The sequence below is a fragment of the Empidonax traillii genome, unplaced genomic scaffold, assembly GCF_003031625.1.
Source record: "Empidonax traillii isolate 1590-97213 ecotype Southwest subspecies unplaced genomic scaffold, ASM303162v1 scaffold34:size3740991, whole genome shotgun sequence".
NCBI classification, from domain to species: domain Eukaryota; kingdom Metazoa; phylum Chordata; class Aves; order Passeriformes; family Tyrannidae; genus Empidonax; species Empidonax traillii.
The window spans coordinates 862,098-879,025 of record NW_020955227.1 but is presented as its reverse complement, the minus strand read 5'-3'; the positions used below and the strand labels follow the sequence as shown (position 1 = coordinate 879,025).

The following is a 16,928-nucleotide window of genomic DNA, read 5'->3' as shown; positions in this document are numbered from 1 at the left end:
GACCCGAGTTCTGACTCCAAGTAAACGATCCTGATGGCTGTGCTTGCTGCCCGGGGTTGTGTAATCTGGCATAGGGCTGCAGCTTGGGTATGCTTATCCCAAATCCACCCCCCCCAGGGGAGCTGGTGGTGATTCACCTCTCTGAATCATAATTCCTGACGCTTTTCTAATCGCCGTCCTCAGCGCGTCCTTGGTTCAGGGGCTGCGGATCCAGTCTGATTGGAAGGAAGGTGCTTTCAAGCAGTTTAGAATCCGGCCAACTTCCTACCCCAGTGCATTAAACCCTGCAGCACAGCTCCTATCTCTGTGGCTCATTTCTTTTCTCTGTTGCTTTAAGAGAGTGAACAAGGAGACCCAAAAATTTAGAAAAAGAAGTTTAGTTAGCTGCAGAAAATATGATAAATGACCAGTAATTTGACTGGGAGCAAAAGCATGCCTTGTGTGCAGTTTTCAGTTCGCTATTTAAAACAGAGTGTTTGTCTGCTTAGAAAATCTGCTCTTTTTGTTACGAATCGGGGCAGGATTCTCAATCCTGTCTTTCCAAGATAGTGCAAATACTAATTAAAAAAATCTATACCTAAATAAAGTTGTTTGCATATATTTACACTCGTTATCTTTTCCACATATGGTTCAACATAAAACTCCTGATGTCTGTACATAGATTGTGAAGATCTGTGTGCCTTTTTTTTTTTTTTAATGACTGAAAATAAGAATTTTGCAGATTTGCTCCAAGTCCTCGTTTTTGAGCAGGAATGGAGCCATGGCACTGGTTGTTGGACTCTTGGTTACCACGTGAAGCTATCCTGCACTTTTTACCCTGTACATGCTCCACTCCCTCTGCCTGGTCTTCTCCTGGTGGCTCCAAGCTCCTCGTCTGCCCCATATTCCTGGTTGCAGGTATTGCAGTGTCCGTGGTAACAGGGGTTGTGTCGCTCTGCAGTGTGAGAAAATGAATGTTAGATGCTCCCTGTGAGGCAGCAGTTGGCAACCCTCTGCTAGTGAAAGGCTGTTTCCTTTCTGCTCTAGAGAGTGAAGTGTGAACAGGTTTGTCTTAGACATTTATCTTCCTTAACTTGGCTAGAAGGGAAGAAGCAGGCTTCCAGCAAGGAGGCCTCCTTCCTGAGATGTGTGTTATCGATGTTAGTGGAGATGAGAAAACAGGACACTCGTCTTTCTCTCTGAATTTGTTCTCCGCTTCATTATTCAGTTTTACATTTTTATGTCACTTCCAGTTCTCTTATCACGGTGAAATCTTTCAGAGTGGATAAAAGCTGAAGGCTACAAGCAGAAACCAGAATTTTTCAGCTGCCTTTGCTATCAGGCAGCAAAGATCAGTCAGAAGCCCAGTGTTTATTTTGCTTTTGTTACCATTCCTGTATGAAAAAATGTACATAAAAGGGCTGTTTGCTGACTTGCAGTGATTGGGAGAGCACAAAGAGCTGAGTGAAGGGATTCAGAAGGAAGAGAAACAGAGTTCAGTTTTGAGTCATGGAAGATGCTTTTCCTAATCCAGCTTTTTTTGCATGCATCTGTCCCCGTGGTGGCTTCAAGTCTCCTCATAGAGTCCTCCCACCAGCACAAGTGCTTAACTTAGGTTGTGTTCCTTAAACATTCCCTCCCTGAACAGAATTTTTCTTCCTTTATCTGCCTACCCTTGCTGGAAGGTAGAACTGAGAGACTGGGAACTGATGTGGGGAATTCAGGAGGGATTTTTAAGTTGCAGGGTCCTTTGAAAGGGTGCAGCTTCAGAGCAGAGATTTGCTTTAACACCCAATAACGGGGTTGGAACCACAAACCCACGAGAGAAGGGGCAGAGCTGGATGGATCAGAGGAAGTGGTGGGCCAGCTTTTTGTAGGTGTTCTGTCAGGAGCAAACTATTTTCCACAGGATTTCAGAGTGGAAACTTAAGCTTTCCTAGCAGTATTCCCAGGGAGCGGAAGTGCCAGTGATTAATCCATCTCCAATGAGGACAGGAACCGAAGTTTGCCCCCTGCTTTGGGGGGTGATGCCCGCTCAGGAAGAGCACCTGATTTCTGTGGTTAACTTTGGTGGCCACTTTCTGACTGGAAATGTTTGGAGCCTGTTTTGAAGCTGTGCAGAAGAGCGTGCTTGCGTCATCCAGAAAATGCAGTGAGTCAGTGGAGTCCTGAGGGAGCTGTAACGGCTCAAACAGAAACTTGGAAAACAAAATGGGGATGGATTTAAAGATACAGCCTTTGTGGCCAGTGCTCTGTTTAGAGATGGCCTGCACTCGTGGAAGGCATTGGTGAGGAAGGGGTTCGATGGGGGTTTTGCTGCTGTAAATACAAAATAGAACTTTATGAGTGATCCACCCGGGACAGGGTGTGGAACTGGAAGAGGGTGTTAAGCAAGTTCTCCTTGCCATTATGCTCAGTAATCTGGTATTCAGGGAATCTCGATGAATTCTTCATTGATATGTGTATTTTGGTATGTTAATGAATAACTTATTGGGAGGGACAGGAAGGAAGGGGGGGGGGCAGCCTTTCGGTTTGGCCCCCACTCATCATTTTGCTTAACGTTTTCAACCGCCTTCAGATCTGGGATGGTTTCCACGGCATGACGAGCTGTGCTGTTGCTGCGCTGCAGCTGTGTTGGGATTGCTCTTGGACCAGCTCATCTGCTCCCGGAGGACGAGGTCCTGCCGCGGAATTTCCGTGTGGTTTGTAAGGATGTGCCCAAGTCCCCGATGGGCCGTAGGTGCCACCACCGTGGCGAGGTTTGCTGTCAGTGGACACTGATCTTTCTCTTCACGTCCACCCACAACTAGACAAAGTGGATATGGGATACCTCTTTCCTTCAAATCCAGCAGTGGTTCACAGCAGGTCATTTCAGGGATTAGGTGTGCTCTTCTTAAAGCACGTTCTTAAATCTGTTTCTCACCGATGAAATAACCAAGGTCTGTCATGATACTGTTGTTGTGTTGGTTGTTCTATTTGCAAACTTTCTGGGATGTTTGTAGTATTTGGATGCCTCAAAACCACAGATGAATTAATCTTTATGGTCTGTTTCTGGAAGGGAAAAGTATACAGTGGCCTAACAGTGAATTCAAAGGCAATTTCTTGTGCTTTTGTCCTTATTGGTTTTGCTTCAGAATTGAGATCCCATTTTCCTCATTTACAAGGCCAGCAGAATAAGGCTGTTCCTCCCAGCAGAGGTAGTAGAACACAGCAAAAAGTCCTGACAAATCTCCCCTCTAGGTAGGCTCTTTTCCTGCTGGGACAGGGTAATTTCAGGTGTTGAACTCTGTTGTTTTCTCTGAGCAGGACAGGGTAAGAGGCATCAAAGCGAGCTGACCCTTTACAGGTAAGATGATCCTCAGGAGTGACTTTTCTGAAAATGAAAGAACCAGTTTCTAGAGAGCCAAGACTGAAAAAAAAATGAGAAAACCTGTCTTTTCCTGCTTGTTCAGGTTTTTAAGCAGGGGCAGCTCAGTCCCTGGGCTCCATCAGAGCTATTCTGACACTTTATTATCAGGAACATAAAAACATTTTGTGAGAGTAATGTGCATGCACTTCAGTGTTACAGTTTAGCTGTTGTATTCAGACCATGAAAGCTTCATTAGTTCATGCTGATTGAAGAGTGATATGGTCCCCAGCCATCCTAATGCAAATCGATGACTCATTTATATCTTTGGAGTTGAATTTAAATTCCTATAAAATCTGAGAATCAGGCAAGTAATTGCATTACAGTTTTGCAACTTCTGTGAAAAAATTATTTTTTTTCTTATTTACACCTAAGGCCATATTTCAAACCTGTGACCTCATCCCCATAAAGCAAAGCTATTTCATTACATCATAGCTGTGCAATTTGACTTCTGATAGCTGGATTTGCATTTATGTTGGATCCATTAAATATTTGCCTGCTTAAAAAGCTGGTGGGGATTTACATGTTAGCATGTAAATGTTAATTAAAAAAAAAATGAGAAATTGGTATTCTTTTGGCCTTCTTGCTGGCAGTTTTGTTGAAAACAAATGAATCGTAGTTTTCCCTTCCATCATCACCTTCCTTGGCTTCCAGAAAAAAAAATGATTAATGAGTTTTTTGGCTTTGCAGCTGCAATATTTGATTGCAGTCTGACTCTGCTAGTGATGAATACGGAAATATTTCTGCACTTTATTGGATATTATCAAATCCACAGCAGGTCACTAAGGCCATAGTCAGATGTCATTGTTCTCCCTCTTTTGCACTGAGCAGGCTCTCTGAGGGCAGATTCCCCTTCATGGCACTTTCCCCTTTTGTATAGCGATATCAGTTCACAATTTACATTAAATAAATATTTGAGGAGCTTAGTGTCCAGGATCTGCTCCATTCCCTTTGCACTGAAGCACTGAGGTTTCCCTGCTTCTCTGATTAAAGTTTCTCTTCTTAGTTTCTCTGATAAGTTGGATGAATTTGGAGTGGGAAAGAATCAACATGTATTTGAAGCAGTACAATGATGCATCAGCCTTGTACAGGGTGCCCATTTGCAGACTCCATATAAATGTTGAATATTTTGGCTTAATATTTATTATCCTTAGCAATGGCCAACCATTTCTGAATCCTGCTGAGTCCCAGCACTAATTTCCTTTGCTGAAACAGGTCAAAACACATCTTTGGTGGCTCTGCAGCTTTAAGTGGCCTTTTTTTTTTACTTTCCCTGAACCTCTTCTGTCACCCATCTTTTGCCAGCAAGTCTTGTGAAAGCAGCATCCCTTGTGATTCACATCAACTGACTGTCTGGCAGCGGGATGAGGCAGTGCTGGGGAGGATCCTCCTTTGGGAATCGATCCAGGGCCGATTTCCGAACCCCCTGTGCCGGACCCCGCGCTGCCTGGCAGTACAATGCTCAGGGAATGGGATTGAGCAAACCTTCCTCCCAGCACTCTGGAGAGGGCAGCACCAGGATTAGCAGGAATGTTTTCTTGGCACTGTAGCCTCAGGAGCTGCCGAGTTAAATTCCTTGCTCAAGCTTTACCCCCTTGGTAACACCTCCATGCCACTGGTTATTCGTATTAAAAACAGAACCAACAAAGGGGCAATTGCCCAAAATTTTGTAAAATGGCTATTTTTGCACGTTCAGCCTCAGATGGCGTTTGACCCTTAATACAGATGGTTTCGCTTAATGTATTTTGTTTAAAAAATCCCTGTTCCTGGAAGTGGTTTCAGAAGAGGCTGTTCCTCATTGCTGTTCATGTTTGCTTTTTCTTATGATATTACAAGAAGCTTGAAGAGAGTGGATTCAGAACAGGGCAGTAATCAGTGTTCACAGGCATTTGTGGAAGCCTTTGTATTTTCCAATTAATACGATGTTGACTCCTCAAGCTTTCGAGACTGAAGTGGTTTGGAGCACTTTTTTGTCCTGAGGCTGTCGAGCTCACTGCATTTCTGTTATTCCTCTCTCTGAGTTTAAGAGACCTCAGGGAGTCCCAGTGCATTTATGTGGAACAGCTTGTCATCTGGGATACCTGGTCCCCCCCCATCCCCCGAACAGGCTTCTTGGTGCTGCAACACAGGAAAACCTCCTTTCTCTCAGATGCAAACAAAGTGTTTTTGTGCAAGGGGAAAAAAAAATTGTCCTTGGATCTATCTCCTTGTCAGGTCTGTTACAATTTCTGCATGTGCAGGCTGTTCACAGGTGGTGCAGGATGTGCTGTTCCTACCGAGCACACCCTGGATGAGCTGTGAAAAGCCTCCATCAAGTTCAACATCAAGAGTCTCAAAATCCTGCCGTGAGGCAGCTCCACTTGATGGAAAGAATGTGAGTGCCCTTGAAGTACATGAGAAATGTGGTCTATAAGCTGGAAGTTGGTGTATTGGGTGGGTTACTGTTTCACATTGGTATAGTACCTCCTAGCAGTGGATTTTGAGGCTGGCACCTGATTTGTATTTAGCTTGCTCAGAAACATAGTCTGTGGGGTTCTTCCTCTGTGCTTTCTCTTGATCTTAAAAATGTTGTCTTACATGGCTTAAAATCCTTTTGTGTTACCTCCTCAGTATCCTCTATTGCAGTGCCCAGGTTTCATCCCCCTTGACTCCAGAGCTGCTGGAGATTTCTAGTCCTGTTTCTTTCTCCACACTTTCCTCTGCTTTGAGATTAATTTTAAAATAGGTTCTCCTGGCACCCTAACTGCTGTGTGTGGTGTAGGGAGGGATTAGGGGAACACAGCAGCTCTTTCACCCTCTGAAAATCCTCTGGTCACATTCCAGGAGCAGGACTTGCAAAGATTGAGCTGAACCAAGAGAAGGGAGGAAATTGGGATGTTTGGCTTTTGCTCTGGGTTTTCCCACCTGGCCAGAGCCTTCCTTCCCATGCAGTGCTATATGTTTTAGGCTGCTTTTGTTCACTAATTTTCAGTCTTTATTCTTGCAGTAATTTGATATAACATCTCTAACTTGGCTGGACAGGCAGAGGAACTTGCACAGGGAATCTTGAGCACACCATGGACAATTAAATCTGGGACTGAAAGCCTACCTGACTCACATATCACTGACATGAGACTTCAGTATGGACATCAATCAGAAATAGGAAAAGCTGTGAATTTAATTACAAATTGGTCATATCTTCTGTCTGGAGCTTCATGGAACACCCCCAGAATCAGGAGAGGCTTAGAGAGGAGCTGCAGAGGAACTTGTTACTGCAGAAGGTTCCTCCCCAGGCTGTATTCCCAGAGAGCACTGTCTGTATTGCAGCACTGTTGCATATCTGGGTATCTGTCAGCTCTCTAGGAATTTGAGGCATTGCATTCCCTAGATCCAGACTGGAGTGCAGCCAGTTACTCGAGGCTGGCTGAAGTACTTCCATTTCAGGTGGAAGCAAGTCTCCCAGCACTGAATGACTCTGTGGTACATTTGAGGGTCTCTGAATGATTAATGAAATGGATCTGTAGCTGGTCCAGTCTGACATTCGCATTTATTTTTTTGGGATTTGTTTGTGGCTCTCTCAGCAGGAAAGGTTGGCAAGATTAAGGTGTTCATGCAGTCTGTCAATACAGATTATTTTCTCAGTATTTTGAACTAACAAACAGCTTTCCTAGCCCCCTCACGATGCCAGCACTGTTCTTTGTGTGAACATACAGTCAGGAGAGCCTTCACCTTCTTGAACTGGGTCACCATATGGTTGTGTGAGCTCTGTGCCAACACAAGGGAGAAGATGGGAAAGGTGGGACCAAGGCACTCTGTGTTTAGATGGGGTTAACTGGCTGAAGATCCTCACTCCCTGTCAGCACAATCTCTTCCCAGCTCACCTCAACACTTGCCTGTAGCACTTTGCTGCTTCCTGCTCTCCTGCTCCATTGTGCAAGTTTTCAGAGCAGTGACAGGTATATTTTACTGTTGTGTTTGTTTGTTTGATCACTTCTGCAGATCCTCAAGATTTACTTCTCTCCCTCAACAGCGAAGCGACTCAGCTGAGCCTGAAACGAAAAAAAGTGGCAGCTCTAGGGTGGCTTGTGGGGTGCTGGCAGTCACTGTTCCCTGATTCCTCTGCACTTCTCTCTATTTTCTGTCTGGTATGTGGGCAGACAGAATCTCCAGTCTTTACTCACTCCAACAGCTGTAAACCTCAGACCACATGTAACATATCTGCTCTGGGAATGGCTCTGATTAGTGGTGGGCAGGTAAAGGGGGAGTGAATAGAAAGGAATTTTGGATTTCTCAACATACATGGAACAGGCAGAGTTTGGGGTTACTAGAGGTCAGTAGCACTGATTTCTTTTTTACACCTTCTTTCTTTATCTTACCACTTTTGCCTGGAAAGGCAGAAAACGTGGAGGTGTCCCACAGTCTCATGCCATTTTCTAAATCTAAATGCAGATATGACAAGCATGATGCTCTAAGCATACCAAGGAAACTCATCTTGAAAGAGTTTAGTTTAAGAACTTTTGGCCCTTATGAATTCAGCATCAGACATTTGCTTTGCCTTAGTGGTGTGACCTAGGGAGGAATGTTCCCTAGCTTTAAAAAAAAAAAAAAAAAATCCATATAAAAACGTGGTTTTATGTTTGTGAATTTAAAAAGTGTGTTAAACTCGTGAGAGTTTAGCACTAGGTCTAGCACTCGAACTGCATTTGCACTCACTAGTGCATGAGTAAACTGGAGACCTCTTCCTGCCTCCCTGCTCCACTTGGACCAGGACAGAGGTGTGTATATATACATTTTATTTTTGCCTTTCTTCATGGTGAAGTAGCTTGTTTCTGTCTGAAGTTTCTTCCTGTTGGCCTCAGTCTTCACCGGAAAAAACACTGGTCCTGCCTTTACGTCATAGTCCCAGCAGGACTCTTAAAACTTCTTAGATTGTATCCTGACAACAAAATAAAATGCTGAACTGTTTGGAGGCAACCATTGCTGCAGGCAGTTCTAATTAACTGGAAGCTTTTCCTTTCTGGGAGCATATATTTAATTTCTTACACTGGGAATAATAAGCAATTAGTGCTGTGGAGCACCAGGCACTTACCTGGACATCTGAAGGAGGCTGAGAGTAGATCCTGAGGGTGGATAAATAGTGTAATTCAAATCAAGTGACTGTAGATGGCTTTATATAGTGTCTTTTATACTTATATGGATTGTTTTTTATTTCTGTAGTTACAAAGGGCTTCTACTTCTTTCTCAAAATAATAAGTGTTCCCCTGTGGGTGAATTAGTGACGTCTGGAATTCCTGAGTGGAAGGCACTGGAGTTTGGAGTTTTGGCTTGAGTTTTTTTTGTGTGGGGGGGGTTTGTTTGGTTTTTTTAACTTATTATTTATTTTAATTGGAAAAAAAAGCCCACTCGTTGCAGTGTCAGGAAACATGTATGTTGTAAAGGTTACTGTCTGTCGATATTGATACTGTTCAAAGGCACTGTTTAGGATTGGATCCCTAGAGAAAAATGATCTTTGCAATTGAATTTATCCTTCTCCCCTGTTGCTGTGTGAGTATGTTACTTGAAATTTTCTGCATTTCAGAAAATTACGATAATCTTTGCTGAAACAAAGATATGTTTCAGTGCTGAAACAGCTTAGGTGAGTGAGAATAGAAGTGATGTGTGGCTGGGAAGGGAACCTTCACCGGCCTGGAAATGGCTATAAAAATGTTAATACTGCTGTGAGACCTCCTTTGTGCGATCGACTTTAAGGCAAAGGGGCTGAATCGCTTTCAGGTTTGATGGATTATTTGTTTATTTGTGGATTATTCTTTGCCCTGTGTGTTTTTTTTTTTTTTTCCTCTTGGCTTTTCAAGTGCTTTGGTGCTTCCCATACCTGTGGCAGCAGCAGGTGTGGAGGGCACATCCACAGATCTGTGCCCAGACCTAAACCCGAACTCTCCGGCTGGGAGAGAAAACTCAGCACAACCACATTGCCTGGGTGGAGAGAGCCGGGGAGGAAGGAGTTTCAGCTGGTCCCATAATGTGAACTCAGTGGCTGAGGCACAGAGGGTTTTCCAAGTTGGCTGGTGTTCAGGTGCTCAGGACAGGTCAATGTTCCCACAGTGGGAGTGACAAGGTGCAGGCACGGACCAGCGTGTGTTTACAGCCAGCGCTGGATAAACCTCTCCTCCTCCATGTTCCTCCTAATCCCCGCTGGGTCTCATGCAGCAGTGGTTCAGTAATACTTGTTTTCTTTTCTTCTTCTCCCCTTCCACCCCCTCCTCATGTGTAATTTGATCTCTGAGGCCTGCTCTTCTGCTTTGGCAGATTTTTCAGCTCTTGAATGGAAGAAATTAACCACTTAGTTACTGGCAGGACTAAACCCTGTTTACTGGTCCCTCTGGCTCTTCCTGTGGACGTGCTCAGAGTTACTCAAGAAAAGCCCACAAAGTCATCAGCTCTGAGCTCCCAGTTTTAACCTCTTCTTTTAACTTTAACTGTTTCATCTGCATTTCCTTGCCTTTTCATTTAAAAGAAATACGGAAATGCTCCCACTCAAGATCTGAGTCAGTATTTGGCAAAGAGATTTCCCTAAAATTTATTTGCTGATACTTTCCAAGCATGTATCTTCTCTGATTGCATCCTGGCTCTCTTGAGAGTCCTCTCCTCCCTGGTCTGGCAGAAAACACCGAGCTTCAGTAGGATTCCTAAACTGATGTGACTCTACCCATTGCACAGAAACTCCCAGTCCCTGCTCCCTTCTGCAACCTTAATAAACTGCCTGGACAAAGGGAAGTTCAGTCATTATAGTGAGTAGGAATTTGTGCAATTTTTGTGTCTTTAAGGTTCACTTCTGGTTTTTTAGATCAGAAAAGTGCAAGAAGCTTCTTTGCCTGCAGATGTTTCAAAAAAAAAAAAAAATTTAATGAAAGAGGCCTAAAAAACTTTTTCAATGATTTGTGATGAGGCCCTTTGGACTTGAATTTAACCTTGCAGGCTTCAAATGCTAATACCCCAGGCAATTCCCTGGGGAGCCCACAATCTATCTTGTGTCTTTACATGAGTACAGTGAAGACAGATCAGCACTGCAGGAATTTAGTAGTTACCTTCTGCCTCGTTACTAACTTAAAAAATAAGGATTCTGCCCTGTTGCTTGAAAGGAATTTCAAATAGTTGAACGTCCCATCTCCGAAATCCCACCACTTCTCAGCCGCCTCCTTCACTCATGAAAATTGCAAATAACAAACATCTGTTAAATCAAGGAGGAAACCCAACAAATGCACATGCTCTATTGCAAAACCCGTTGCTTTCCCGTTGTTGTGTACTGTGGACTTTTTGTAACCTGGCTTTTCTTTTTTTCTTGAAGTTTGAGAGTGGGTTTTGCAAAGTCCAAGTGCCAGAAGTGTTATATATTTCACTGTACGTGCAGATACCTCTCTGTGCTCTTGCAGGGCCGTTCATACTGTGCTGGATGGTGGCTGAAGGAAGGCAAACACTCTTTGCCCTCAGGTGTTAGCTTGCCTTTGTTCAAATCCATGTGTGGGTTTTTTTTTATTTTATTTACAATAATGCCTATTGTAGAATGGTCAGAGTAGTAGCAAGAGGCTTTTGTTTCTAACATGCTGTTTTAACTAGCTGTTGTAAACATGTCAGCTGGATTTTGAGAAGAGCTTAAACAGGAAGGTAGAACAGTGGTCTCTAAAAATGTTTTGTGTATGAACTGGAAAAGGAAAGGCAGAGATTTCCAAGTAAAAAGCTGGAAGAAGAGAGACGCTCCACAGGTGGAGTGGTTCTGAGGTTGGGCAGTGCTGGAGAAAGTTGGGGTGGCAGTACACGTTACACACATCTCTGAAGGCACACACACACATCTGGGCAGAGCAGTAAAACCACTTCAGCCCTGTTTATCTGGGTGTGCATTCCTAAAACCAGTGGTATTAAGGATTCCTAGTGCTCACCAGAATGGTGGAAGTTGGGAGATCCTTCAGTATCTTGTTGCTTGGGCTTTCTCCTGAGGTGCATGAACACACTTGGAAAGTCTTACTGGGCTGCTTTAGTCATTCTGTGTGCACACACCATGGAGGACTTTTCTCACCCTCTGCCCGTTACAGGGCAGGTATTACCAATAAATCCCAAAAGTCATCACCTTGTGAGTAGTGCTGTCATTTCCAGTAAGTGAAGAACCTTGGAGTGTCCTGGAGGACTTGTTTTCACTCGTCCTTTGGAGCAGTTACAAGGTGTCTGAACAATTCCTTGAGACTAAGAGGTGATTGACTCAAGAGACAGTTACTTAAATCTGAGGTGGATTTTAACGGGCTGGGTGTGGGACGTGCACTCACCTCGAACCCTGCCAGTCTCAGACTCACCTTCTGCCGTGCTTTCTTTGGCAGAGGGAGTTTCTCAAAGCTCTTGTGACTCAATGTAATCAACCCATTGAAGTTGTATTCTTTGCAAACAGTTTTACAGGTGCCTCACTTGCCAAGAAGGTAGAGTTCAGTAACCAGGATTTTAAAGTTGCTGGTCCTCTCGATCTAATAGACACCAGCATCTTCCTGAACGTTTGGCACTTTGTATCTAAGAGTGGATGAAGTCATTTAGTAGTGGAGGACCTGAAAATCCAAAGTAAAACTGGAATCTGTCAGTCAAAGCTGGACAAGCCCCTGGGAAAACAGGCAATGCTGCATTTGCTGTCGGATCAAAGGCCAACTTTCTTACAGCTGCATCTCTAGCAGATGCTGTGGTCATTCATGGATTTTGACGTAGGCTTCTTTGATTATTTTCATATACACATAGTCTTTATCACCTGTGGGGAAATTCTCAACTGCATTTGTAGAAGAGAAAGATAAGGCACAGGTAACTCAAAACTGTAAGCTCTTTTCCTGGCACGCTCCTTTCCTCCTTAGCTTTAACCACTACTTTGTGATGCTTTCAAGTGACTTTTTCCATCCCAAACCATCTGAATGGGACTATCAAAAAACACCCAGAGTTTGAGACTTCAACTTTTGTTTAGTTTCCATGTTTCAGAAGAGGACTTTAAACCAAAATTAAGCTCTGCTTTTAAATGGGTGACGGACACTCAAGCTGTTTTTAATGGTATCGCAACAAAATTCACTCCAGCTGCTAACACGTGGGATCATGCCAAAACTCACTTTCTGTTCATGGGGTCCAGTCCTTTCGCTGCTGCTGTCGTGTGTGTGATTGTTCTCTTTTGGGAAAAAAACCTGTCCTCAAATTTTGGGTAGCTTTAAGAAAGAAAAGAACAAATATATCTGTCTGCTAGAAACAGCTCAAACATGAGAGCCGTTGGCTGAATAGGTTTGTGCTCTTGTAGAAGCATGAACAATAAAGGCTAATGGACACTGGATTGCATTAACGAGAGCAGAGCCAGCAGGTCGAGGGAAGTGATTATTTCCCTCTTTTTGGCGCCTGTGAAGCCACATCTGGAGCACGTTGTCCAGCTCCCTCCTTCCCCCGTAGCAGATGCTGACACACCGGAGGGAGCCTGGCGGGGGCTGGAGCCGGCGGTGCCCCCCAGGGCCGAGGGAGCTGCCTTTAACCTGGACAGAGAAGAGGGGATGGGAGGCGTCCCAGTGCTCTCATAACCACCCAACTGGGGGCTGGAGACTCTTCTCAGAGGGGCACAGCAAAAGGAGGAGAAGCAACACTGTAAAACTTGCAGAAAGGCAAAGCTGGGTAGATTCAAGAGGATGAAAAGCGTTCTGTGGCTCAGCAGACTCGGTTAAAGTTTAACTGCAAAAAGCATGGAAAAGCCTGATCTAGAGAGACAGCCGCCCTCTAAGCAGGAGCTGGAAATGGAGACCTTCTGAGCCTGATTCTAACCAAATTGTTTTGCTATTCTGCAGCACAGAGCCTGAGTTGAAGGTTGCATCAGTCATTGTAGTCCAGAATTCTGCACGTGTTTCATGACTGATTTTGTTCTAAGATGCGTGTATGACAAACAAACGTGAAAGGGATTAATAGCTGACAGCTGGAAGAGTGGCAGAGGTTGTGTGACACTACCAATATGGCTTTTATTTCTGTATCACCAGTTAATTTCATGGCATTCAGGAAAGGCAGAGGGTGTTTGCTCAAAGTATTTACAGCCTGGTTTGCCATGACACAAAAGAGGAAATGTTGAAGGATGATGTTTGTAGCACAGGGACCACACAAGCGTGTCTGCCTGGAAGCATAAAGGGAATTAATTTGTTTATCTACAGAGGAAGTTATCCCAGGATAGCTCTTTGTGTTTAACTCCCCAAGTGGATGTGTTTCTCCTACAGTGAGGTTCTTCTGCAAGCGGGTTAATTTAATTTGAGATGAGGCATTCTTCTTCAGGAATAAGAACCCCAGGAGTTCATCAGGAATGTAATCCGCATTAATTCTGCTGGTGCTCATTGTGTTAACCTTAATTGTAATGTCTGGGTGGTGTTCATGGGGGGCAGCCTTTGTACTGCCAGGGAGTGCTGTGGGGATTCCTCATTCCTACAGCTGCAGGAGTAGCAGGATAGGGATGGGGATGCTCCTGACATGGAAAAGAAGTTGCGTGCAAGATGCTTGGTCTGCTTTTAAAACATCATTGCATCCCAGTTCTGTAAACATGGGCCAAAGCACGTGAGGACTGAGCTCCTCCTGTGATTTATGTAACCTTTCTCCTCCAAATCTGTTTAACTCCTCTTTTCTTTTCGTTCCTTTTTTTCTTTCCCCTGTTGCATTTCCACACAAGTTCCCTGTTAGGCGGGCAGGAAACAAGTAGATAGGTATTGGTTTCTCTAGAAATCCTCCTCCAGAAGTGGAGGGAGGACAGGGAACATGGAGGGAACTGTATCACTGTCTTCCCAGTGCTTGTGCAGTCTCCCAGAGGTGGGGATGGGATCTAGGGCCTCATCTCTTTGCTGGACTGAGAGAATTGAGGAAATGTTGAAGTGCTCTCCCTGTTTCCTGATATACTAAATGGGAATATCCACATTCATGTTTTCTGAGAAAAGCATGACAGTGCTTTGAATGTCCCACTGTCCTTACTGTGATTATTTCTCTGCTGGAAATGAGACTTGTGGTATTAAAAAAAAAAAAGGATGCAAATGCTATTATTGCAGTTCAGCACGGGTTGAGAGATCAAGGATTTTCTTCCAAGCTGTCTTTCATGTGGACACCCCATGGATCACAAGACTGAGGCAAAGTAATGCTGTAAAATAATGTTTAAAGAGTCTGAGCAATGTTTGCTGTTTCGGAGGCACAGTCCTCAGATGCTGGAAGCATGCAGAGTTTCCCCTCAAGTATTCAGTGTTTGAAAACGTTGGAGGGCAAAAGATCACTAGCTAGTCAGTAACCTTGCCAAAATAAACTGTCAGATGTGAAGGCAAGTTTTCAGGGACAGAAATGAAGATTTGCTGCTTTGTTGACTCTGTGTGTGACACACCAAGCACTCCACACGTTGCAGTGTGGTTTGTGCCGGGATCAGCTTCCCAGGCCGTCTCCTCCAGCCTCTCTGTTTTGCACCCCTGATGAACTCCACTCCCCTGAGCACCTCTTGCTCAGAGCAGCAAAAGCTCCCTGAGGTCTGGGAGATGAAAGTGGATTTTTGAGTGGAAAAAACTGCAATTTGCTATCTCCGTTAGATATATAAATATGTAACAAAAGCGGCGGTTGTTTCAAAAAGGACACACACAATGATGCTAGAAAATAATCTATTAAAAATGCAAAACCAGAGAGCACTAATTAACGCATAGCCTTGAGAAACCTGCAGGGGAAGGGCACAGTTTGCAGGGAAAAAAAGAACAGTAGATAGCAGGAGAGCGAAAACTTTTGGCAGTATCCTGCTTGTGCCACTGCATCAGCTGAAACCTGAGTCCCGTTGCCTGTAATTAGCACAGAGATGCTAAGACAGGATCCCTGGGAAGGAGCTCCAGCTCCCCCGCCGCTTTTTGTGCCGGGTTACAAATGGGCATCGCTCTCGGGTTGCTTCTCCCCGTTCCCAGTGTTCCAACAACCCCTTAATCCGCTGTGAAATGACGCGCTTTGAAGACTTTGCCGATCGCCCACACTTCGCTTGGCGCAACCGCCGCGCACAAAGCGCCAGCGCAGCAGCCTCGCTCCTCCAGCCCCCCCCCCTCTTCCCCCCCTGCCTTCCCAAACAGAGCAGAGGCTCTCCCAGGAGTGGGAAACCTGTTGGTTTTCCCCCTGGCCTCCGTGTTGCCGGGAGAGGCGCAGGCAGGAGGAGGTTAAGGAGCGAGGGCGTTGCTGGATGCCTGATGTCATGGAGGCCGGCGGTGGCTGAGGGGCCCTTTGTTGGCAGCGGAGCCCCAGCTCCCAGCGCTCACCCGGCACCACGACTGACTCTGCCCAACTTGGTTGGCTTTTTTTTTTTTTTTTCTTTCTTTCTTCTTTTCCTTTTCCCTTTTTTTTTTTTTTTTTTTTACTCCCCCTCCTCCTCCTCCTCTTTCTCCCGCCAAAAGAGTTGGGAAGGAGGGAAGATGGCTGGAGTTAACTCCCCGGGAGAGGAGATGCGGGGCCCCTGGATTTTCTGCCTCTCAGGCTCGCCCTTGTAATGCTTTTCAGAGCGCTGGATTTCGTCGACTTTTCTTGGATATTTTGTTTTAGGCTTCTCCTGGACTTTTTCCGACTCCTACCGGATCTTTTTAGACTTCTCTGTAGACTTTTAACGGATAATTCCACAGTGCGAGAAGAAGCTGAAGGAGGGGGGGAGGAAAGGGAAACCAGACAACCGAAGCCAAACTCTAACAAATGAAAATGTTGGAGATTTGCTTGAAATTGGTGGGTTGCAAATCGAAGAAGGGGCTTTCCTCCTCCTCCAGCTGCTACCTGGAAGGTGAGTACCCAAAGGGGCTGGGGTTGGGTTGTGCTCCCGGGGGGGGGGGCACAACCCGCTCCCGCCACCATCCCAGACACGAGTTATATCCCGCTCTTGGAAGTTGGGGCCAGGCTTGGGGGTACGCTTGGTACTGGCCAGGTTCAGGTTGAGTTTTTGGTTGTTAGGGTGAATAAACCGAGGGGTGTTCGCGGCGTCCAGACCCAGGTGCCTTTCATTAAGTGCAGTTATACAGAGCGAGCGCGGCTCTACCATTTATGGTCGTAAAATGTCAAGTGATCTTATTGCTGAGCCCATAAACAAATCTGTATCTTCAGGCCTCGGCTTTATTTATTTTCTTTCCGAGGGAAGATGCCCCTTATTTTCGATGTGAAAAAAACCTAACTCCAGACTCAAGGAGAAAATTCAGATGAGCCCATCCGTAAAATATTTTCAGCGAGCGTTAATGCATAATGTCTTAGTTAATTTTGGTTTTCCCTCTCTAAGTTCGCTTTCCACAGGCATTCATTGAGCTGAATTTTCTCGCATGCTTGCTTTCAAGAAGTGATTTTTGAGTCACACCCATGGTTACTCGTAGACAATGAGATGTTGAACATATGGACTCAACTAGTTGGGATGGAAAGCCTGGGCGACTGAGGCACCGTGCTGGGTGGGGGGAGTTTGGGGTGAGGTCTTGCTTGGTGTGACCTCATGGCTTCACACCCCACCTGTGGAGCAGCGTTACAGTCCCCCCATCCAGCCCCAACCCCCTGTGTCCGACCC

General features: G+C 45.1%; 1 protein-coding gene across 2 annotated transcripts in view; it reads left to right on the top strand.

Moving 5' to 3' along the window:
* ABL1 (ABL proto-oncogene 1, non-receptor tyrosine kinase) overlaps window positions 1-16,928 on the top strand; it is a 78,699-nt gene that overhangs the window by 30,184 nt on the left and 31,587 nt on the right. The window contains exon 1 of one of the 2 annotated variants that reach the window (XM_027911665.1): window positions 15,751-16,166. The exons of the other annotated variant lie outside the window; for it this stretch is intronic. Coding sequence (XP_027767466.1) covers window positions 16,082-16,166 — 85 coding nt within the window. The 5' untranslated portion in view covers window positions 15,751-16,081. Of the gene's footprint in view, window positions 1-15,750; window positions 16,167-16,928 lie in introns of those variants that run through there. 2 annotated transcript variants of the gene reach the window in all.